This window comes from Natator depressus, chromosome 1 (genome assembly GCF_965152275.1).
Source record: "Natator depressus isolate rNatDep1 chromosome 1, rNatDep2.hap1, whole genome shotgun sequence".
NCBI lineage: Eukaryota > Metazoa > Chordata > Testudines > Cheloniidae > Natator > Natator depressus.
The window spans coordinates 298,619,571-298,639,348 of NC_134234.1; the positions used below are offsets into that span (position 1 = coordinate 298,619,571).

At 40.2% G+C, this 19,778-nt stretch overlaps 2 protein-coding genes across 6 annotated transcripts in view; both read right to left on the bottom strand.

Moving 5' to 3' along the window:
• The window catches only part of TMEM168 (transmembrane protein 168), a 28,688-nt gene extending 19,427 nt beyond the window's left edge, over window positions 1-9,261 (bottom strand). Inside the window, exons 1-3 of one of the 3 annotated variants that reach the window (XM_074942262.1) lie at window positions 9,146-9,261; window positions 8,529-8,784; window positions 1,182-2,449 (exon numbers count right to left, since the gene is read on the bottom strand). In XM_074942262.1, coding sequence (XP_074798363.1) covers window positions 1,182-2,318 — 1,137 coding nt within the window. In that variant the 5' untranslated portion in view covers window positions 2,319-2,449; window positions 8,529-8,784; window positions 9,146-9,261. Of the gene's footprint in view, window positions 1-1,181; window positions 2,450-8,528; window positions 8,785-9,057; window positions 9,111-9,145 lie in introns of those variants that run through there. The other 2 variants (XM_074942263.1, XM_074942265.1) reach the window with 2 other exon arrangements.
• A 2,990-nt stretch (window positions 9,262-12,251) lies between these two features.
• Window positions 12,252-19,778, bottom strand: part of SAMTOR (S-adenosylmethionine sensor upstream of mTORC1) — a 124,593-nt gene continuing 117,066 nt past the window's right edge. The window contains exon 6 of one of the 3 annotated variants that reach the window (XM_074942269.1): window positions 12,252-15,725. In XM_074942269.1, the coding sequence (XP_074798370.1) occupies window positions 15,096-15,725 (630 nt within the window). In that variant the 3' untranslated portion in view covers window positions 12,252-15,095. The remainder of the gene's footprint in view (window positions 15,726-19,778) is intronic. The other 2 variants (XM_074942268.1, XM_074942266.1) reach the window with 2 other exon arrangements.

The window sequence follows — 19,778 nt, forward strand, 5'->3', positions numbered from 1 at the left end:
TGTCCCCAGACCAACGCACCAACATATTTCAATTCGTATTATATGGCTATAGAAATGTGCATGTTGTCTGCCGTGAAAATTCTGGCAATAAAGACAGTGGCTTTGTAAATTAAACAAATTCAGATTTTAAATTATTTTAATATTTCTTCCAGCCTTTAATTAGTACCTCCTGTCAGTTTAATCATACCAGATTAGGTTAGATTCAGTGGCCTCACTAAGCCATAGTCAGACAAAAAAAAGTGCCAGAGTAAAAGAATCTGCATTTGAAGCCAGCAGCTTCACTTTAAAATTAGAATTGCTCAATTGTGTCTTGGCCCTAGTACAGTATTAGTAGGGCCCTACCAAATTCACAGTCCATTTTGATCAATTTCACAGCCAAAAGGTTTTTAAATTGGTCAATTTCAAGTTTTCAGATGTTTACATGTTCCTAGCTGTTAGGAACATGTGTGTTAGGCCGGGCTGGGAAGGGACAAGACTTCCTATTCCCCTGCATGGCCCCTGCGGGGAGATCAGACCCAAATCCCGGTACCTCTTTCAGAGGCAGGAAACTCCGCAGCTGTGCTGCCTTAATTGCTGGCTGATTTCTCCCCCGTCCCCGCCTCAAGCAGCCCTGCAGGGGAAGAGGATGTCCTGTCCCTCTCCAGCCCAGCCTGGATTAGCAGCTAGCAGCCCCTGGCTGGGGTGCTCCCAGCAGCACAGAGATCAGACCCACCTCCGGAACCTCCTACGACTGCAGGAAACTCCGTGGCTGCTGCCTTCAGAGCCCAGCTCTCCGGAACCTCCTACGACTTCAGGAAGCTCCGTGGCTGCTGCCTTCAGAGCCCAGCTTTGAAGGCAGAGCAGCCACAGAGCTTCCAGCAGCTGGGGGAGGAACCTGGAAGGGGGTCTCATCTCCCGCGCATGGCCGTTCTCAGGGGAAGAGGAAGTTCTGTCCCGTCCCATCCCAGCTGACTAGCAGCTGGAGCCCAGTGAATGGGAGGAGCCCACAGCTGGGGTACCCCCAGCCCTGCCCCTACCCTCCAATAGCCACATTTCACAGGGGAGGTCTGATTTCACGGTCCATGGTGGATTTTCACGGCCGTTAATTTAGCAGGGCCCTAAGTATTGGATATCATAAGTGTTAGAAAACAGTTCTTTATAATATCAGAGGAGGTAAAGAGATAAATATATTATAAATTTACCTGCCAAGTTACTGCACCCAAAACTGCAGTTGCAAGGAGACTGAAAAATACTAGCTGCTCTGAAATTAAACAAAAATGACGCATTCCTTTAGAAGCCATGACTCGGTCAAGGCTATTATTCTCTGTCCTGTGGGTATAATAGACTTTGTGGCAGTCATTTAATTTTGTATGAAACCCCCAAAGAGTTATAAGAAAAATAATGTGGCAGATCATCCAGAAAATTCCAAAAATGGAAAAACCAGGTATAACAAAATACCAGAGACCCAAGTCACCTAATTTAAATGCTGCTAGAATGAAAAAGATAAGTTCAATTACTCCAACAGAGATGACTGAAAGCCTTCTGCAAATTCTACCACGGTACAAGTAGGGCTTCCATCGTTCAGTAACTGAAAGTCCGCTGAAATAGACATCAAGAAGAGGGTCTGAAATCAGGCAACTAAAGAAACAGCCCAAGGCAAATGGGTTTGTGGGAATGTTCAGGGAAGGAAAAAACAATAAAGATGCCAGAGCTCCAAAAATTGCCAAATTTGGAATTGCCAAGAAAGACTTCATCCGCAAATCAATAATCAGCATGGCCAAAGCCACAACCAACAAGATGATACTCATGGATTTTTCAACCAGCATAGTTGTGCTGGCAATTGCAAATCCAACCAGCTCCAGAAATTCAACTGTTGTCAGCAGAGTTGGTCGATGATGGACACAGCCGCAAATCCTCTCCACCAAAGCACACAATATCCTTATAACTATGGAGGCAAGGAGCAAGTATTTGGTTGTTTCTTCTTTCACGTCATTTTTAAAAGAGGAATTATCAAGAAAACAGAGGAGGCCAAGCAAGAATCCAAACCAAAGATTGGAGAGACTCAAACTTGCTGCTTCCATTGAAAAATAATAATAAAGTATGCTGGCAATTCCAAGAACAAAAAGTCCCAGGATAAATATTACCAGTATTAGTGCATCTGCAGTCTTCTCCCACCTGACATAAAGGCCCAGACATATAGCAACCAATATGCTGATCCTGGCTAAATAGCCAAGGTATCGGACTGATGAATGCATGTTCACTTCTCTATTTGCTTCTTCCAGCCTTGTCATTGCTGCATAGAGACAGTGACTAACACAGTAACGCAGTGATCTACACATGTAAATATGCAATTAGGGGATTTTACCCACTCTACAGAAAGTAACTGTTTGGCTTTCATCCAAGAAATGCAGTGCAGCAATAACCTCCTGCAATGTCATTTCATCAGTAACATTCCTGGATTATAGAAGTCCTGAAAGAAAAATGAATAGAAATGTCAGTGCTAAATTACAAACTTTAAACTTATTTACTAACATATTAGATACTCTCCTGGTCCCAAAGAGTTTACAATCTAAATTAAAAACATACAATAAATATCAACTATATACAATGTGTAAGGTTTTTCTAAGTATATGTTCTATAATTAGTGGATCATTGAAAGTTATTCAAAACCAATATGAATTGAAATTCTCATCAGTCTCATCTCATAAAAACTACTCTGTAATTTGAATAAATTAATGAGGAATATAATGTTAGCTAATCAAACCCTAATTGACAATACAATCTTTCCATGAGTCACCAACACATTTCAGAATATTCCTGTGATATTTCTGTTAAATTCTAACATCTGTTAATGGACAGCTTCTTAATCTTCTTATTCCAGTAAAATATTAAAAATAAAATTTTATTAAACTTGCTAAATCCATAACCCAGATCTGTTGTTTCCAATATGATCACTCCACATTATTTCAGGTAACAAAACTAAATTCCTACTTTTTTATTAAATATTTTTAGTAACCTTTTCAATAATTTATTCATATAGGTACTTAATAGGTTTTCTTGATTACTGAAGTATCTGGACACTTCACAAACATTAGTAAGTTTATCCCCACAACACACTGTGAGACAGGGAAGTATCATTATCCCCATTTCACAGATGGAGAATTGAGGCACAGTGAAATTAACTAACTTCCTCAATGTCGCAGCCAGGAACATACTCCAGACCTCCTGAGCACAAGCATGAGCCCAAGCCCAGGGCCTTAATCACAAAACCATCCTTTTAACCCCTAAATTCCCTGAGAAAAGACCAATAACCATCAAATGTCTTTCAAACTGACTGAGTTCACAAAAATCAAAGTTCTACTTATCTGCCACTATGAAATGAAAAGTTTCCCCAGAATAAAGACTGCTATATTTAGAATCTGCTATTTTACCACTTTGTAAACCATTGCATTATTGACCCCATGTCCAATTTAATTGGTCAAATCTTGTTGGGGAATGGGAACATGATATTTTAATGAGACATTTTGTGAGGGAGAAACTTGTAAATATTTTTGGAATATACTGATTCTCAAAACTGATCAATGATCCGGGTACTCTGGACATCCTATATCTAGCAGAGACCACTGCTATTCTACAGTGAAAATTTCTTCCTGACCCCGAGTGATGATCTACTTGTTGCTTGAAACAAGAGGACTGGTGTAACATTTTAAATTTTGAATCCTAGCTAGTTTAGGTAATATTATTACCTACAGTAAATATCAATTATATTTTTAATATAACTATTGAAATACAGCTATTTGTTTCAATATCTATTAATTTAATCATATTTTGAGTAAAAATATATTTCTTTGTATTTTAAAACTGTCTTATTTTTACTGCATTTATTTGTATTAAAAGGATATTATGGAGGTTCCATAGTTAAAGCTGAATTGTTGAGGCTGAATCCAGGCTATGTATGAAAATATGTATTCTTTCTAAATTTACCACACTTACTCTGTGAGAATGAATTTTCTGAGAACTTATAAGTAAATTGATTAGTTTGTGAGTTATAATTATTTTTATTGTACTGTCAAGAACCAGAGTGCCACTGTGTTAGTCACTGTAAAATAAATATCAGACAAGAGACAATGGGTGGATACAGATGGACCAGGGAGCACAAAAACACAATACTGATCAGTGTGACAGCCAGTGGTCTCAGTGTAACAGATGCCTAACAGTGGTCATGTTTTGTTTTTATAGGCATCATGGCAAAGGAGATTAATATTAAAAACTAGGAACTTTCAGAAAGCCAACATCTGTCAGTCCTTTGTTGCAAATGATCTTAATAGAACAGACTCTTCCAACTTCCCATACAGTTAAAACTCATAGAAATCTTGAATATAGGTTGCATATGAAGAAATTATGTCTAATTAATTTATGTCTAATTAATTATAGTAGGTGAGTGCTGCACTCAAGAAATTCCGGAACACAAGTATTGGCATTGCTACCCAAAACATCTTGAGAAGTGTCCCAGAATGTTCTGGCAGGACTCAAGCACTGAATTGTTATGACTATGTAAGTTACAGGCAGGATCAGCTCAACAGATAGGTTAACTCTCATGTGGGACTTCAGAGACATCAGCAGTAATTAAACCAATCTGCACCCTTCCTCTATAGCTAATTAGCAACAATTCAAGAGTTTGTAATGAGTTAGTCATAGGGGAGAGACTGGACATGTGCCAAGAGTTCTCACTGGTATATGACTGGCCCAATTGCCACTACTCTTTAAAGGTTCCATAGCTGCATGGTAGCTTGGGCATCAGGACTTGAATGGCTCCCCTGAACAACGAGGGAGCATTACTGGAAGAAATAAGGCAGCAACATAAGAGGGAGCCCTTAAAGTGCAGAGATATCAGGACTCAGAAACTGGGTTTTCCTGCAGCACCAGTCTCTGTAACATAACCCTAAAGTCAACTGCAAATTGAAGGGCATATTCACCTACATGCTTTGGATGTTTTTGCGATGTAAAACCACTATAAACACAGTTTAACTAGCAAGTGCACTCTGGCTATTTTGGTGTACTGATGATGAATTAGACCTTAAAAGATCAATCTTTTTTAAAATGTTAATGCTGAATATTTTTAAATCATTGGCAATATCAAAGCAGCATGCCCAATAATGAAAGTAATGACATGAATGGCACGTAGGGGGAATGTGTCTTTAAATCAGTTTAATCTAAACTGGGCTAACCAAACCCTACAATGCCTTATTTAATAATATTGTCTCACCATAGTATGGAGGGATGGCCAGATGATTTCTCAAGGTTCCCTCTAGCCCTACATTTCTATGGCTTTATCATACGGTTTTGCTTGATGCCTTACAAAGTACAGTTAATGCAGTGTTGTAGCTTTGTCGGTCACAGGATATTAGAAAGACAGGGTAGGTAAGGTAACATCTTTTACTGGACCAACTTCTGTTGGTGAGAGAGAAGCTTTTGAGCTATACAGGGACCCCCAGACTTGAAGAGCAGCTCTGTGTAGCTCAAAAACTTGTCTCTCTCACCAACAGAAGTTGGTCCAATAAAAGATATTATCTCACCCACCTTTTCTCTCTAAGGTACAGTTAAGGTTGTTTGGATGTCTTAACTATTTATTTCAATAGCTTAACATGACTGGATTTCTGTTAAATGTAACCTTAACTCTGAATTTCCTGAATTTGTAGTGCTTGATTTAGGGATAATTACAAAATCCTTGTAAATTTTTACCCTTAATTTATTGGTATGGTGGTCCTCTTGACCTTTTTTTAAATTTCTGCTATGTATTTTAAGATGAAGTGACCCAAAGTAAGATACCATATTCCAGATGAGGAAGTACCAGTGATGTAAATGACATTATAGTATTGTCTGGACTATTTTCTATCCCTTTCTTAATACAACCTATTATCATTCACTTTTTGGGCAGCTCACTGAGCTTTTTACCTTAACTCCTATATCTTTCTTCTCTGATAGGTTATCACTAGTTCAAATCCCATCAATGTGTAGGAGCAGTTTAAATGTTTCCTGACAATGTGCACTACCTATATTTGACTACACTGAATTTCATCTCCCATGTTATTTGTTAAGTCCTTCTGGAGTTCCTCACTAGCCTCACAATTAAGAGGCTGATCCTGAAGACATTTATGGAGCCAAGTACAGCATACTCCCATTTATCTGAAAAACTATTACCCAAACCTCCACATTATCCAAATCCATTCCTTGTCCCCCAGCACAAGAAACAAGTCCTCTGCAGCGTGCATCTCATACTGGGGGACAAGGAAGGGCTCTGGATAACAACATTTGGATAATAAAGCGGAGACCTCCAGCCAGGACTGCAAGGAGAAGGAGGAAGAGAAGTCCCAGACTTAGGGGAGGCCACCCTAATGCTGAATGGCTCCTGTAGCAGTGCAGGGAGTCCTCTACATCCCTGCTGTCATGGGAGTGAGTGAGTGGGGCCATGAGAACAGAGCTGCAGAAGTCTCTCTGCACAGCTGCACGTCTGGGGTCACCCACTCCCTGCAAGAAAAAGGTACAGGGAAGGCTCTGGTCCTGGTGGGGCAAAGCAGAGTCCTGGTGGGAGGTCACTGGCCCTGTGGCAGCACAGGGAGCTGACTGCAGCCCCACTGTAAAGGGAGTGAGAGAGTGGGGCCATGGCAAGAAGGCTGCAGAGACCTCCCTGCACTGCCGCAGAGCTGGTGACTCCTGATCCCTGCAGGTACAAAGGGCCCTGGTGGGGCAGAGCAGAGACCCCCAGCCAGAACTGCAAGAAGTATGAGCTCCTGGTTGCGGGTGGAGGCCCTCTGCTGCCGAATTGTTCCTGCCCTCTCAATTATTCAGACTCCTAATTACCTGAATAAAAGCCATATCCCCCATGCTATTTGGATAATCAAGAGTATACTGTAGTCCCACTGAATTCAAAAGAACTATTAATGTGTATAAAATTAAGCATGTGTCTAAATCAGGGTGTTAGTTAGCAGATTTAGCCCCCTCACTATTGCCTCCCCTCCATTCAGATTATTAATAAAATGTACTGCCCAGTCATAACACTGATCCCCAGTACAAATGGATGTTACTTTCTTTCTATCCAATGTTATTAATGCCATTTATTTAATTAGGTAGGTTAAAAGTAGCAGACGTTTTCACCTTTCTCTGGAAGGGAAAGGAAAAGAGCAGCATTCTCATTATTAAAAGGACATGGTCAAGTTAAATATACTATGTATTTTAATATTCCTTATCTGTGTTAATACTTCAGGTTATTAAAATTGGAAGAGTTTAAAAATCTCATTTACCCATTAATATTTATACTGTTGGTTATTTTTTATATTTCACTCTGTTTCGACTGTGAAACTAGGCTAATCAATATAACTTAATTATTTACATAGTGCCCTCAGTGTATCCAGTTCTCATCACCAGTGAACTATTGCAATGGCTGAGCTGGAAACACAGGCAGTTCATATTTAAATCCAAAGAAAACAGAATATTTGCATTCATTTTTTAACGAAAACATTTCTGTTACAGTCATCAGGTTTTGCGAGCTGGGCCAAGAGTGAGGCTGCAGCTCTGGGGAATGGGGGTAAGGGGGCTGAGGCTTGGTCGCAGCTGGAGGTGGGACCTGGAATGGAGCCAGGGCCAGGTGCCAAGGCTGAGGGCGGGGCCAGGTGCAGAGCCATGGCTGGGCACGGTGCCAGAGCTGGGAGCAGAGTGGACCTGAGTGGCACTCCCTCCCAACCCCCTGTGGGGGCTGGCCTGGGCCCCAGTGCACCCACCCGCAAATGTTCTTCCGGCCCTCTTAGGGGAGTGCGCCTTACAGTTTGGGGACTTCTGACTTAGACCTTGTCTATATATAGAAGTTGAAGAGGTTTAACTAAAATTGGTTTCAAAACCAAATTAGGTCTTATCTAGGCGAGGCTTTTAAGGTGTCTTGTTGGAAAGTTTGACCTACGCTTTTTACTAGGTTTAACACAACCAGTTTAGCACATGCTAAATCAAGTATGCATTGTCTACACCAGACTTCTAAAATGTGTTAGTTAGAATACATACTGACAACCAGTGCTCAGTTTGTGCCAGGGATTAGCCCCAGCCCTTCTAGGCTTGGCAGTCCATAGCCCTGGCACTCTGGGCTCGCTAAATCAGTTATGGATGTAAAACAATTGCTTGAGCCCTGGCACCTTTCAACAGAAATTAAACACTGCTAACAACATACCTATAACACCCACACTATACAAAGCGTTAGTTAATCTGGTAAATACTCCTGTGCGAATACTCTTCTATCGATTTACGAATGAAAGTTAAACCAACGTAATCTAGGTTTAAATAAAATTAAGAGTCTGCTCAGGATCTTGCACGGATTTAAAAGCACACCTTTAAACTGGTGTGTTGTGTGTTGACTAGATTTTAGTCAGACAACATGGATGAATCAAAGGCTTGTTACAACGATGTCTGAACAATACAGTATACTGAAGAGCAACAGGGTGCGAGCATATCCTTCCTGATATCCCTGAATAGCCACCAGGAGAATTTGCATGGTAATGACCTACTCTCTTCAGGGAGGGAGACAGGAACCTTAGAAGCCAGGGTTAAGTGGTTGTGAAGTGTCTCAGCTGTCAGCGGGGTTGGTTTTTTAGCTTGGGCTTCACATGAGGCGGACAAGCCAAAGGGATCGTCTGGCGCTAAGGTGCCCCGGCACCTTCTGTCGTCTGAGAACGGACACCCCTGCGCAGGCAGCTCTGTGGCGGCGGCGGCGGCTGCTGCTGCTGCTGAGGCGAACGCGGTGCTCCGAGGCTTGCTCCCGCGCTGCGTTAACACGGTGACAGAAGCAACGTACAACCGAAAGGAAAACACGTCAGACAGGCACAGGCCTCGCCTACCCTGGAAACAAACTTCCCCTCCAGTTTCCCGCCGTCGCTCGCCCAGGCTCAGCTCCATGGGCGAGAGCCCCCCCAGCAAGGCGCCCACGGCCGCTGGTTGTAGCTACTGTGCCACCCAGCCCCGCTCTGAACAGGGGGACCCAGTAACCCCGCGCTCCGGCCTCTCCCTAGCCCCGCCCACGCTCCTGTCCACACGCACCCTGGCCTCCCTCTCGCCGGCTCCGCACCACCCGGCCCCGCAACGGGAGCCCCGCGGAGCGGCTTAGCTCCCCCTTGCCTGGACTCACCCTGCGCCGACTCCTCGGGAAGTTCTCCACCCCCCCAAGAACCGCAGCGCCGCCGCCATGTTAGCACCTCCCAGACTACGGGCAGAGCGAGGGGTCAAACAGCGCAGTACGGCACGGGCTAGCGCACGAGCAACAACTGGCAGGCGCGCGCGCGGGCGGCCCGAGGCCAGGAGAATGGGCCCCGGCCGTTTCTCTGGGGGAGGGCGCCCCGTCCCCGAAACAGCGGTGAGAGAGGCCGGGGCCTGGTGGGGTACCCAGTAGTCGGGCACCCCGATCGAAGCAGCAGCCTCCCCGCCGCTCATTAGGACAAGATTGGAAGGGGGGCGGCACAGGAGTGTCAGGGAGCGAGAAATCCCATCTCCCTCGCGCCTCGGGGCCAAGCCGGGACCCAGCACGCGGGCTGACGGCGTGAGCAGTGCTCCCCTCCCGCCACAGTGCCGCCACCTCCCGGCCTGGGGGGTTCGCGAGGTCAAACTGCTCCTGCAGCTCCGACTCATTGCTATACAGTATAAATCTCCCACCTCTTTCTCTTTCAGAGAGCTTGCTACAGTCCGGTTAAGCACAGGGCCCAGTCCCCCTTTACTCTGCCCACTGACGCCTGGAGGCAAGTGCTGCCCTTCCTTCAAAGAATAGAATGACATTTATTGGAAAGCTGCATAACAGTATACTAGCTGAAGGGATGGATGTAGCTCGAAAGCTTCTCTCTCACCCGCAGACATTGGTCCAGTAAAACCTATTACCTCACCCACCTTGTCTCTGTAATACCCTGGGACCAATACTGCATACTGTAACTACCTCTATCCGTCTTGGCTCAGCAGTGGGATTCTGAGGGCACAGAGACTGTTTTAGCTCATGGATGTAGTTATTCCCCAAGGTTTAAAACATCACTATCATGCTAATATTATGCAAGCAGCTGCCCATTCAGCATCACCATGCAATGCAACTTGTGTATTCAAAGCATACATACATAAATGTACAAGTGTAGAATTCAAGAAAACAAGGTTTGTGCAATCCATGATCATATTGAGAGGTTGAGTGTCTTCGATCTAATAGAGGGGGGTATTCAACATGGAAATGAATTCTTTTAATAGCGATAAGGGTTGTTAGAAAACTGGGCCTTTTCGTATAATATAGCTGTAATTTAAGAGTTTTTATAAAATTTCATAACATCAGGGTGATGCTACAACTTGGATACAACTTCAAATAGAGAAAATGTGCTCTAGTCTAAATCAGTCTGCTGTCTGTGTGCATTACAGAAATAAATTTGCTTTCTAAAATCGAGAAAAAAAAAACTAAGTACATGATGCAAATTAGAAATGCCCTATACTGACACAAACATTGAAGCAATAAGCACCCAATACTTTAAATTCTCTATAAGGAAAGCTTTTAATGTATTCCTGCACATAAAATCTGAAGTATATTAATAAAATGTAGCAAAAGTTGTTTGGTCTGGTCTGAAACTTATTTGGGCTGGATATCACTAGTTACAAAACAGTATATCAAGTTTTGAGCAAAGGAATATTGTTTTAAAAGTTTTGTATAGCTTATATAACCATGATTTCTCAATTCCATAAGGAATTTATGCAGTGGAGAGAAAGTGCATGGACCTTTAATACTTGGAGAGTGTGGGCAATAACTACAGCCTTTGAACAGAAAGCTGGTGTTTGAGTTTGTATTGAAAAAGGTGAATCAACAGTGGGAATGTGTAGCAGAAAGACTAGACTATGGTAACCTTTCCCACCATTAGTTAAAACTGGCAGAGTAGTTAAAAGATAGTTCTCTATTAGAGAAGTCTCAAGAGAAAGGAACTCCCTATCCCCATTTTTGGCTCAGCTCCAGGAATACCCTTGAAATTTTTGGAGAAGACAGAAACTGGTTACTGCGCAAGTGACTGAAATCTCTTTAAAAATTACTAGTTCTTCAAGGAACCCGTCTCTTGCAACCTCTCCCTCTGGTATGTTACACTAGCAGACTATCATTCACAAGTAAAACAAACATCAACAGAAGAAAGAAAAAAGAAAAGGAGTAAAATTGACCAGACTATTTACTTTGGAGTGATTTGAGCTCCAAAACTTAAAACAAGTTGTTTACTAGGCCCCTATAATAAAGAGCTATTCTGCTGATTCATGCAGATAACACCCAGGAGGGCTGTTTAACAGTTGGAACTGGAGATTTATTTTAAAAGGTTTAAGCCCCTCTTTCAGGTAGGGAGAAAAGTATGGAAAGTTTTTTGCAGGGAGCAACACTAAAAGCAGCCAAAGAACATTTGGTGCTGTTTATCAGTGAAGGAAAACCCAGTTACAGGTTAGCAGGGTGGGAACAGCGTTTGCTTTCATATGGATTCTTAAATGACATCACTAGAAGTTGGTTTGTACTTCAGCTATGTATTATGCTTGGACAAGGCAGTATGAGCAGCTCTCATAATTTTGCCTTCTAAACTTCAAAAAATGCCAACAATGTATCCAGTGCTTACAGTTTATTCCCTTTCAGTGGGTTATGGGAGCCTATTTCCAAGTGGGTATGAGAAAGGAGATGTACACTCAAAACATTTTCTATGCACCTTTTAGCTTGAGAATTGCTAAAATTCCACAGAAAAATACACTCTTAAGTGGAGTCCATTGTATTAACAGAGACAAGACTCGTTACATTTTTCCTGAAATGGTGTTGGAATCCTGCATTTTCAATCTTCTGGGTCTACATTCTGCTTTCTTCACTGCCATTCTCTCTTCTGCACCGTTAGCTGCAGTAGAAAACATCTCAGAAAGTGTCTCTGTGATTGATAATGGCTGAGAGGAAACACCTATTTTAGGTGCTGCAAGGTTGTGCTCTGTAAAAGGGGCAGAGTGGTGGAGGAAAGCCCAATGTGTTCCGATCTACTGTGAGGAAGAGATTGGAAGGGAGAAACCAAAGGGAGGCATGTAACAGACAGGAAAGAAGTGAGTTATGTTTGTTTCTGTTAACTATGAAGCAAAATTATAAAAAAAAATTAGAGGTACCAAATTTTGCATTTTAGTTAACATTTTATAAAGTAAGAAATAGTAATTCAATACTCCTCTTCAAAGTGTTTTATAAGTAATCATAATTTTATGTCGTAATATACACTAATGACAATATAAATATAAATAGCTTGCAAAAAAAGACAACAGTTCCACTGAAACAAAACACTTTACAAAAGGCTTTTATTATTTTTTTTTTTAAATACATGTGCTTTGTTCACAAAAGTAGTGAAATAAAGACAACATAAATGGAAACAAATATTTTGTGGTATGCCTGCTCCCCTCTCCCTGACACCTGGAGTATGGGGATCTTCTTTCACCATATCATGTACAATCATAATTTTGCAGAGTTTCAAAACCTAGCGACATTCTTCTTCAACCTCCAACACTGTATTTCTAGAAGACCATGACACCTCTCTCTTGTCTTGGGAGGCCTTAGTAGCAAAAAGCCACTTTTCCTCACGCCAGCCCAAACCCTCCATTTCTGGAAAACATTTAAGGTATTGAGCTTGGGCAGCAAAAAGAACCATAGCTTCTATAATAATCTGGGGTCCCTGATTCACAACCATAACGTCACCAAGCTGTCAGGTAGGCTGAATTCAAACATTCAATGTTTAAAACTACTTCTGTTGAGTATACCTTGGTCTGAATTCCAAGCCATCCCCATCTGAATGAATGGTAAATGGAGTGTAATTTACATTAACCAGTACAAATACATTTATGCTAGGTGGTAATAAATTTTGTATAGTTTTTTTTGTGTTTCTTAAAAGGAGTACCAATTAAAATAGCTCATGCACACTTTGGAGTATAAGCAGAATCAGTAATTTCTGTAAACAACTGAGAATTTATAGCACCAACATTTAGCTTTAACATAACCACTGACTCCAGCAGTGCTCAACTGAGAAGAATGCAGTCTTGATTCCAAGCATCTTAGTTTAGCAAAAGTGAATTTTTAAGCATTACATGTGAACATCAAGCTGTATTTAACTTAATTCAAAATACATGGTGGATTTCATTTAGATTAGGGGCCTTCTGTTAAATTTTTAATATTCTCTTAATTTACCATGAGTTCTAATTTAACACTTCCATCTAGTTTTAAGATGTTTACATTTTTAAATATAATTCTTGTTTTGTTTATAAATAAACTGTGCCATTCATAGTTAACTACAGCAATCAAGTTTGGATGATAGGGAATTCTTTTAATCTGTGATGTGCAAGATGTACAAAAAGCTTATGTTGAAGAATAAAGCAACTTAATACAGTTCGTGAAATTTTTAGTGTAAGTAGGACCAATTGCCAAGAAGATACAGAATACAAAGAAAAAGCAATCAAGAAGCTGGAAATTGTGAAACTTCAGTGCAAAACTTCCATGGAAGTGTTTTAAAAAAAAAAAACTAAAAATAATAAACACCTAAAAATTCACACTAGAAATGGCAATTTGTAATTTCTGACTGATGAATATGAGATTAATTTTATATGGTCTAAAGATATTTTTTATCATTTGTGAAACTACATTTATAACACTGGATAAAAATTTTCAAGCCTACTCTAAAGTTAAGGTCTTAAAACCCACACTTCAGAACCTAATTCAAGCTACTTCTAGTTAGGTAGAAGGATTTAAGACTAACTTCAGGTACCCAGGTTTGATATTTTTGGCAATTCTTTTTAAATGGAGAGCAAAAGTATTTTAAAAAACCCACAAAAAATAATCATTGATTCTACATCAGTACAGAAATTTGTCTGCAGAAGGATGTAGGTTTACTATACACATTTAAACAAACTAGTTGAGAATGTGTACCGAGCAGATTTTGTCTGTGTCAAATTGCAGAGCAATTTCTTAGAAAGTCACGAGAAGAGTGTCCAACCAAATGCCTTATCTAGAATGGGGCCCAAATCTTGCAAACACTTAAGGATGCGCTTAACTTCACATTTGAGACAGTGGTCAGTGAGGTTAGTCACTTAAATGTATGTACATCCTTAAATATGTGTAGAATTGGGTCCTAGTATTTACAAAATTGGCCTACTAGAGTTACTGTGTGGAAATCCTGAAATTATAAAAGAATACTTATTAGCATTTTTTCCCCACCCATAAGTATTTTGCTCTAAAACTGTGCAAAATATAATTTCAGGAGAATACAGAAAACTATCCAATGTGGGCAATACTGACATGTTAGTGCTACTATAATCATAAAATTGCAAACACTTTCCAGCTTTGAAGTAAAAAAAGGTATCTAAACCTATTGTACTATAGCATTTGTCAGGGCTTGTCTCTCAAACACACATCTAACTTCTGTTATGCCAGTGAGGTTTTACATGTGTATACAGATGGGAGAGTATGCCCCAATACAGTATTTTGGCATTACCTCAATTAACTGAAATAGAAAGATCAACAAGATCTTTAAGTAAAACCAAATGTGCAAGTATTAAAGTTTCTTCAGCCCAAGCTTAGCCAGAATGAAACCACTTTCTGCAACACAGAACAAAAACTTTGTTCAATAAAAAAAATGGACAAGTTTAACCACCAAACAGCTTACTCCAAACTTATTTGCACATTTACTGTCAAAGTGCAAATTACTTCTCAGAAATCCACCAACTCCAGTGTCATAAACCCAACCGTATTAAGAATTAAAAATATTGAAACAAGACATTTAGCAAAATTAAGTAGAATTCACACTTCACAGCACTGAAGAAAAGAATGGTACCTTTCTGAAAAGTCCTAAAGAAAGTAACAGCAATTTATGCTATGACATGAGTCATTTTGCATAAAATGTGTATTCTTCACTTTTTGTACAAGAATAAATTTTAAAATTCAAAAGTAGAAAAAAATAGCAAACTCTGTAAACCTTTGCATTTTCTTTATGCAAACCATTTTTATGTAACAAGCCCATGTTAATATAGCAAAATTTGTTAAGCAATAAAGAAGTTTGGACTTAAAGGGCATTTTAACTGTTACATTAACTTGAAAGTAATATAGGATCTTCTAGCTCATAGAAAGGGACTGAGCTAGCCTGGCTTTCTCCAGAGTCTGAGTCATAAGGGGCATCAGGAAGCTCCATGAAACTGTAAGCTAGCTGTTCATCTTCAATATCTGATCGGACATAGCAGGAAGTGCTGGAATATTCCTCATCTTCTACACTGTTGAAATCCTGTGGAATATACAGCATCCCTGGGTAGTTCCTACTAACTAAGTCACTTTTAGTTTTCAGGGAGATTTTCCTAAATGCCATCAGGTGCATGTGAGAAAACTTTGAATACTTGAAACGTTTAAAGCCCAGGGATTCTATGGCAATTTTCCAGCTTTTCATCATCATAGCATGGCGATTCTGGTGGGAGGAGTCAGGAGTGATAATAAGCAACAAGCCATTCAGCACCAGAAGTTCATGGGCCTTCTTGCAGCATATCCATCGTTGATAAGGTGATGGAAAGTAAGAAAGGAGAAGTGAGAAAACCACAACATGGAAGAGTTCTCCAGGTAGAGAATCAATGGGATTTTTCAGCTGTTTAAGAAAGGCATCTATAGCATCTTGTGCAAGCTGGAGAGGTTGCTGAATTTGAAGGTTTAAAAAGTCACATTTGTATACACTCTGGTGAGAGAAAATATTAAAATAGATTAAGATTATGCTCAATAACAAACATTATGCAAACGCATGTGATGATTATGAAAAGGCCCCTAGGTATTCAGAAGCCTTTTAATGTCTCTTGCTACTAAATTGTGCTGTAGAATCTAAAGCTACAAAAAAAAGTAAGAGTGCCAGCTATCATAGTTTCACAGAAAGCCTTCAAAATGTGAATCAATGCATTAACACCCAATAGCTCAGAAATGTGAGCTACTCATTTTAATCTCAATTGATGTCATCTCTAAAAGTTGCAGATTAAAGTGTTGCTGCTGATAATTTTGGTAGAAACATTCATCTAATGTGCTCATTCCACATTGTCTTCTTGCATCTCCAAATGTTCAAATCCACAAATGTCTCATACTCAGTTGCCAAAATCCTCTCTTTCTCCCAATGTAGCTGCACACTGTCAATGCAAAAATTGTGGCATATTAAGCAAAATGTGGGACAGACCTCAACACTCATGGCTCACTTTTCAATGGTAAACACTGTGTAAAAGTTACTAAAGTGTGAAATAGAGAGACCATACTGTTATAAAGCTACTTGTCACTGTTTACATTAAGACTTTTCCTCTTCTGATTTTCTGTGTGTCTGTCTAGAATAATTTCTTCCTCAGAGAATGTATATAAAGTTGTAAAATGTCATTAGTGCTCCAGGAATCTTTCAGCTGCTTTTCACAGGCTTGCACTGTGGCATGAAGTGAACAGAGAATATATAGTAACTGGAATTAAAATCTCAGCTTCTGCCAAGGTAGCCACATTACAGGATCTGTGGTATCACATTCTCTACCACAGTATATTTAGAATAGGATGCAACTGTGGTAACTGCATGGTATTTGTTGTTAAGAGTTAAAATAACCCCATTGTGATTTTCAGTGTATTTCCATCTGAAAATTGTACATACTTCAAGTAACATACGATCACTAGCAAAAAATTAGCAAAATATATTTTTGAAAATAGCGCTTTGGTCAGAATTGCTGATGCCTGTCAGTCTCAGAGGCTGAAAAGACAAGACTCAGTATAAACCAACAGAGAAAAAGAGAAAGAAATTTTAGAACAATTTCAGGACTTGTTACTTAAGAGTGCTTTATCAAACTGGATTTAAGAAAAAAAAAAGTTAACCAGTAACCACTGTAGTTTTCCTTATGCTGCTTGCCAGACTGGTGCGTGTACATATGATTTTCCACATTGGCTGCTGTTGTGCTTCTGAATGAGAAGTTCTGAATATACTGTGCTTTTATATGTTGGACAGAAATGAGGAGAGAAAGCAAAAAGCTTCTTCCACCTCTTCCTCCCCCGCCTCCTAATGCAGACAACCAGTGCAAGGCTTAAATTTACTGAATGGTTCATAGGCCTTGTCCTGGATTTCTTCACAGGGGTGGTTTTTACTCAGCAAGAATAGCAAGGCCACCTGTATATTAGGTTTCCTCTTTCTGCCTTAAGGATTTGTCTATACTGGATTAATTTTCATGTATAAAAGTAAAGTGTGAATTTAAAGCAGATTAGCTATTCCTGTTTAACGCCATATGTGAATACTCCTACTCCAGAATGAGAGCATTCATACATGGGAGTAAATCAGAAATAACTATTTTGGAATAACTCCCCCATGCAGACAACCCCTAGGAGTCTGATATAACCAGCCAGGGCAAATTTAACTTTGCAGTACTTTGGTGGGACGGGTCTGGCAAGCTAAAAATGATTGTTGAGCTGCCAGTATGATCTCAGTGAAAAAATCTCCATCACGAAACAAGAGTAACACAAGACCATCTTGGGCAACAGTTTTTCCCCAAACAAGGGATATAGAGTCAGCTCCCAAAGTATCCAACTAGGTGTTGTATTGTACCTCTAGGTTCTTCCTGCAATTTTACTACAATCCAGGGAACAAAAATGCATTTTCCTGTCTTGTGATTTCTTCCTCACCGCCATGCTCTGTTTTGTCTTGAGACATAAAACTAACAGAACAGGAGAACTTCAATTTACCACCTACAACTGACCTCTTTTTCCCCACCAAGCACATTTTCTGCCATCTGACAGATTCACAAAAAGATTTTGCCTTTAAAAAACTGGATCCAAAAAAGAAAGAAAATGGATCAACAAGAAGCTTTACTTGGTCTTTTGACTTTTAACTGCACTCTTCACCTTTCCCTGCCCGTTTTTGTTTTTTCATTTGGTATTGTACAGAAAGAAAAGTCAAGTCCTCAGGGATAGGAGAAACTGAACTCTTATTACTATTAATGTTATAGTAATACAAAAGCAATAAATACAGCAACAAAATTCTAACATCCTAAAAACCCTAATTCTCAGAATACGGCATCCACATTTAAGATTTTGCAATTTAAAAACTTGACTTAACTCCTGCTCTGTTTGCTGTGTCTCTGCTAGTTTCTACTCACGACAAGAGTTTACTCTTCACCCCATTACTAGTTTCCATAGTAGCCTCTTTACACCTTTTATGGGTCAAATAATGAAAGTCATGTAAGTACTTAAACATCTCCATTTCCTAATGCCTGACATGGATTAAGATCCATGAGTTACATTAGTAGCATCTTAAAGTTTATAAGTCATCTAGGCATCCTCTCAAGAATAGTTATTCATTGCTATCTGATCTTACATTCTTCTATGCAATTACAAAGAACCTTACTTGAACTATGATCTTATTGAAAATGTATGATTATTTTCAGACTGTGTAATTAGTTTTGCTAAGTATGTCTGGAAATTTACATTTCTTTATATACTAGCGGATACTAGTGTTAAATTGTACAGAAAAATATATCTAGGACTTGCACAGACAAATTTTTCTATGATAACCTTAATTAGTTTTAAAAATGGGAAAAAAAAAACAACAGTAAGGGTTCATGGACCAAGGGCTAGATCCACAAAGAGATTTAGATATTGTATGGGGGCAGAGAGATGAAATGACTCTGTAGCCTAGTGGTTAGAGCACTCACCTGGGAGGTGAGAGCCCCAGGTTCAATCTACTTCACCACATGAGGCAGGGGTGGGCAGGAACTGAACTGAATTCAGGTCTTCCACATCCACGCAGAGTGCTCTAACTACTGGGCTAAAAGTTAGAGCTCATCTATAAAGAGATTTAGTGCATGCCAATCCACAGTGTAAGGGCTTGTCTATATCTGCAGCTGCACAGATGCAGCAGTGCCACTGCAGTGTGCGCGAGAGGAGGTAGCTATATCGGAGGGAGAAGCTCTCCTGCCAACATAGCACTGTCCACACCAGCACCTATGTCATGCAGGAGGGTGATTTATTCACAGCACTGAGTGACATAAATTATGCCAACATAAGCTGTAGTGTAGATATAAGTGTTGTACCAATAAATTAAAAACCAGCAGGATCTTATTAAAGGGAAAAAGGCAAAATACCACATTTATTGTGAATACAGAAAGAATCATAGTAAGCAGTTAGTTACAGCTGTAACATTCCATTCAATCTCATCTTTATTCACTCATTCATTCATACAAACACACACACACACACACACACACACACACACAGGTTCTGCAAGGTTGTTATCATAGTAAGCAGTTAGTTATAGCTATAACATTCCATTCAATCTCATATTTATTCACACATTCACACACACACACACACACACAGAGGTTCTGCAAGGTTGTCATCATAGTTACCAGCCTTAGAGTTGCTCATGCCAAGCCACTGGCCAGGTGGCCTGGACATGAGGAGGGAGCAGGGCCTTGTCAGATGCTCATCTGATGCTCCTGGAAGTTGGTTTGCAGAATCAGACCCCAAAGTTCTCACTTTTTAAGAGTCTATTTTTATAGGAATTTCTTCCTATGCCAGTCTATGGGAATTGCTTCATCATGCTGTTGCTGAATCAATCAGCAGATAGCACATTCCTGACGGCTCCAAGAAGTTATCTTGTTCTTTGGTTCTCCCATTCTTGAGGCTGTTGGGTGGATTCCAGTCTGCCCTCCGGGGGTCCTCTGGTTATTTCCACTTGACGCCTTCTTCAGCCGATGGACACTGGATTCTTAGGCTGGCACCTCCCTGA